The 4,680-nt window shown below is 41.1% G+C and overlaps 1 protein-coding gene across 1 annotated transcript; it reads right to left on the bottom strand.

The window, feature by feature from the left end:
* Positions 1 to 454: 454 nt before the first annotated feature.
* Positions 455 to 4,677, bottom strand: LOC104462594 (the record flags this gene model as incomplete). Its single annotated transcript, XM_010074591.1, has 3 exons — positions 455 to 1,652; positions 1,939 to 2,042; positions 4,657 to 4,677. Coding segments are annotated over 3 exons (1,323 nt in total), but the record flags the coding sequence as incomplete, so codon positions are not given.
* Between the last annotated feature and the right edge of the window lie 3 nt (positions 4,678 to 4,680).

The following is a 4,680-nucleotide window of genomic DNA, read 5'->3' as shown; positions in this document are numbered from 1 at the left end:
CCTCTGTCTCAACACAGCTTATGACTCAGAAAAAAACATTAAGAATAAATTACATAGTGAAGATTAATTATATCATACATAAACAGCCAATGAACTTAAAATCATATAGTACTTTAACACTTCCTGTCCCAAGTTTTGCCTCAGGCAATCTGGTATCATTGCAAGATGACTGCTAGGTGTCACAGGATCATGAGGAGGCTAAACTGCTCATTGTGGATAAGCCAAAAAGTTTGAAAAACACCAAAGGACAATATCGGTATTGTCTTTCATGCCAAATCTGTGAAAGCCATAGAGAAGGATATTGAGCTACTTCAAGTCTTCCAACATGTTGGACTGGAAGATGGAAAAGGGAAGTGGCGTTTATTTGTTCCAAGGTTTGAGGGTTCATTTACATAAAATAGTTGCTACCTCCTTCAGTTACCTGTAGCTTTGGTATTCATCAATATTTGCCCATTTAACAGATTTCTGTTATCTTCAAAGATTGCTGCCAGGAAAAATAATCATCTGATTTCAGGTTTTTGAAAAGCTGAATAGCCTGCATTTTTGATACATCCTTTTCCTTGCCAGTGACAGATTCATCATCAGATACAGGCTTCCCAGGTGTTGTCTTGCCTTCAGAAGGTTTCTTGACTTGGTAGTCTTCCTGACTAGTATCCATCTTCACACTGGATTTTAGGCTATGGAAGCAATAGTCACCAACCTGGCAAAGGAAAACTGGCTCAGTGCTGTCAGGGTTTAACACCACCAAGTTACCCTCTGACAAAGGCTGCTTTCTAGGAAGATCATTTCCCTTCTGTAAGACAGGCAAAGAAATCTTTGTGGGTTCAGAAGGTCCATGGAGACCTAAAGGGGTAGTAAGGTAGTCTCCAAATGCATCTGGGCGCAATTCAGAAGAAGACGTTCGTGCTTGACCTGAAACTGGGACAATGACATCAGTTTTCCCAGGACAAAACTCATGGCAAGAATGATCACTGGGGGGCTGGGGCTTCCGTGAGTCACAAGGTAACTCCCCAGCAGTGACAAGTGGCGGATGGGTGGAGTCACTGGTTGGTGGCAGTAACAGGCTCTCCGTGGTGATGTACTCTAAGGGGCAGTGCTGAGGAGACGTGATACAGCTAAGAGCCTTTGGAGATTTCTGCTCTTCTCTTCTGACATCTGTGCCTTTCCCACCGGCCTGTGCGGCTGGTGAGACTTCTTTCTCATCGTCAAGGTACAGCATAATTTCTTTCTGATCTGGGAGCAGGAGGGGCTGTGGAGGACCTTCTCCTGGCTGTCCTTGCCTGTGTGGAGGCTGGTGACAGTCTTCCTTTGGGAGGGTCACATACTGAAGGGAAAGTGATTTCTCACGGACTCCCACTGGGTCCACTTCCAGCGTCTGATACATATCAGGCTGAGAGAATATCATTGAGCTGTATAAGTATGGACCATTGAAAGCAAAGCAAGGGATTGCTGTCTGGGAAGCAATACAGGCATCAGCACTGTTTCTCCTTGAAACAGGAAAGGAATGACCAGCAATCCGACTTGAGCAGTCAACTGAAGCATGCTCTGGCTCATTTAAAGCATGGTATGAGTTCTGTAGGTCCACTGCAACAGGGGAAACATCTGTCTTTTTAGCCTGCCCTTCAGGGGACTCTGCCAAACTCTTCATTTGCCTAAATATGGGGAAGTTAAAAGTTGCTTGTGAAATATATTATTGTGGTAAAAATTAAATATAAAACAAGCTTAGTTGAAAACACACATAGCTACACATAGGGCTAGAAAATATCTTTCTTGGAGAAGTAGGCTAACCCAGAGTGCAAAAAATTTTATCCATTCCTCAGAAGCAACTTGTATAGGCTTTTCAGTGTCAGAACATTTGATTACAACCTGCCATGATCAAGGGAGCAGTTTGAGACTATCAATCATCTACGGTGTCACTATAATGTGCTGTTTGCTCACCTTTCAACAACTTGAAGGAAGCTAGCCTGCTCTGTCTTCTCTGAAAGGTTGTATTTGTTGAAGTCCATCTGGCTGCTTGTTGGCCAGTCTCCTAAATGTACTTTCTGAAAATGAAAAAGCAGACATGACAAAAGAGCAATGTCTCACTGGAAGCAGAATCAAGAATCATTCCTCACGGACAAAGAAAACAAATAGGAGAGCCTACAGCACCTAGCAATAGGGATACGACTTCACTAATATGACTAGAAAGTGTGTTCTGTTCTCCAGAAGGTGGTTACTTCAAACCCATATTGCCTTACGACTGACCTAACTACAAGTACTCAGTGAGCCAGCTAGGAAAGATTCCCTCCTAGACTTGTTATTTGTGAACAGAGAAGGGCTTGGAGATGTGATGGTAGGTGGCTGTCTTGGCCACAGTGATCATGACATGATTGCATTTTAAATTTTCAGAGTAATTAGAAAAAAAGGACCGCAGAGTTGCTGCACTGGATTTCAAGAGAGCAAACTTTAAGCTATTCAGGGAACTACTAGGCAGTGTCCCCTGCGAATCTGCTTTTGAGGGATTGGGAGTCCATGAGTGCTGATCAGTTTTTAAGAAAAACCTTCTGAAAACATAGGACCAGGAAATTTCAGTGTGTCATAAGTCAAGCAAGCGGGGCAGATGACCAGCTTGTCTGAACATGGAACTCTTGGAGCTTAAGTGTAAAAATAAATTGTATGATCTCTGGAAGCAATGTTAGGCTTCACAGGAAGATTACAGATCTGTGGTTCATATATGCAGAGAGAAGACTTGAAAGGCCAAAGCTCAATCAGAGTTGAAGCTGGCCAATGTTGTATCAGACAATAAGAAGGGGTTTTTAAAGTACATTAATAGCAAGAGGAGATCTAAAGAAAACATTAGACAATACTTGTTGATGTTGGTTACCTGACTAATAGGGATGAAGAAAAAGCAGAGGCATTTGATGTATTTTTTGCCTCAGTCTTTAATAATCCTGACAAACCTTGGGCTGCCCAGTTCTCTGAGTTGGAAGACTATGAGTACAGGAGGTTTAGACTGGACATTAGGAAGCATTTCTTTACTGAGAGGGTGGTCAAACACTGGAACAGGCTTCCTAGAGAGCTGGTCGATGCCCCATCCCTGTCAGTGTTTAACAGGCATTTGGACAATGCCCTTAATAATATCTTTTAACTTTTGGTCATCTCTGAAGTGGTCAGGCAGCTGGACTAGATGATCATTGTAGGTCCCTTCCAACTCAGCTATTCTATTCTATTCTATTCTATTCTATTCTATTCTATTCTATTCTATTCTGACTTTACAGAGCATAGTGGACAGGACCTGCTCCCTTAAAGAGACCATAGAGATGCTGCAGGTTCCTACTGCAATAAACATCAAAGCTACAGCTTTGTGCAGTGTCTACTCCTTTCCAACACCACATGGGGACACTCTGGGCAATATTTCACCTACAGGGGTATAATGACTGTCCTTCTGTATCAGCTGACCAGAGAAACAGAATTACTGGGATGGTTACAAAACTTGGGATAAGGTAATTCAGTGCAGGGATGGAATCTTTCAAAAACATGAAACAAAGGCAGTGAGTGCTCATGAATGAAGAAACAAGTAGGGGATAGGAAACAAAGCTATTAAGGTGCTTCTTAGAGTGGGAAAAAAGTTTCAGTTTTTACTGTAGAGATCAGGCAGAATAAACTAATTTGAGGCTTCAGTACAAACATAAACAATTTGCCTTCTGGAACAAGAGAATCCATGCCTAGTCTTTGCCATCAATTTGAAAATTATGTATTAAACCAGGTCATTAGAATGAAAGTCGATTTTACAGCAGTGTAACAAATGTGCAATGGTTAATAAACATGCTAATTCCTTCATTCACACACAAATGTAGATACTGTAAGTGCTCTTTCCCCTCGTAAAGGCCATGTTGTAAATTATACTCATTGGATTGCCGTGTATCTATACTTACAATAACTTACAATAACCCATCCCTTATGAACATAGAAGAGAATCAACTGTTATACAGAAATATGTCTCTCTGTGTGTGTGTGCACGTGTGGGTTGTGGTGGACACATTATTGAATTAGCTATTCTTGCAAGACTGGAAGATTTTTACCACCAAAATCTAGACATGCCTAGACCATGCTTTGCAGATTTTGAGGGGTTTTTTTGGAGAGGAAGAAGGGAAGGAGGGTCTACTACCACAGCTTTGACGAAGGACTACCTAAGTGTGTTCCTCAATTTCTGAAAAAGAATGCTTGTCCTCATAACAGGCAGGCACGTGGTAACATTTAATCCACGAAATCTAGCTCCGTAAAACAAAAGTTTCTTTAACAGGGCTATCACCACATTCTAAAAAGCTCTAAATTAGTGTTGATTACTATTTGGACATGAATGAAAGCATAGGTGATTAAGGTTAATAATGACAGTAGAATATTTCAGCCATTTAAAATTGTAAAGTACTGAAAATTTTATAGCTTAATTTTAAATCACAGTGATGCTGACAAGCACAATACAAAGAAGTCTACTAGTGTAAAGGTAAGGACACAGTTATGTTGAATATGACCAGAATTTCTACTAAAAATAAGGCATAGACTAATGAAGATATCTGTTCATTGTGGACTAGGAGACAAGAAGAGCTCTTAAGATTATTAGAAGACATGAAGAAGAGAGAGAAATAATGAACCCTTCAAAGTACAGTTCCCCCTTACCCCCAGGTAGCTCTGGATCAGGAG

This window comes from Pterocles gutturalis, unplaced genomic scaffold (assembly GCF_000699245.1).
Source record: "Pterocles gutturalis isolate BGI_N339 unplaced genomic scaffold, ASM69924v1 scaffold28962, whole genome shotgun sequence".
NCBI lineage: Eukaryota > Metazoa > Chordata > Aves > Pterocliformes > Pteroclidae > Pterocles > Pterocles gutturalis.
The sequence above is the reverse complement of the archived record's forward strand: the minus strand, read 5'-3'. Positions and strand labels throughout refer to the sequence as shown.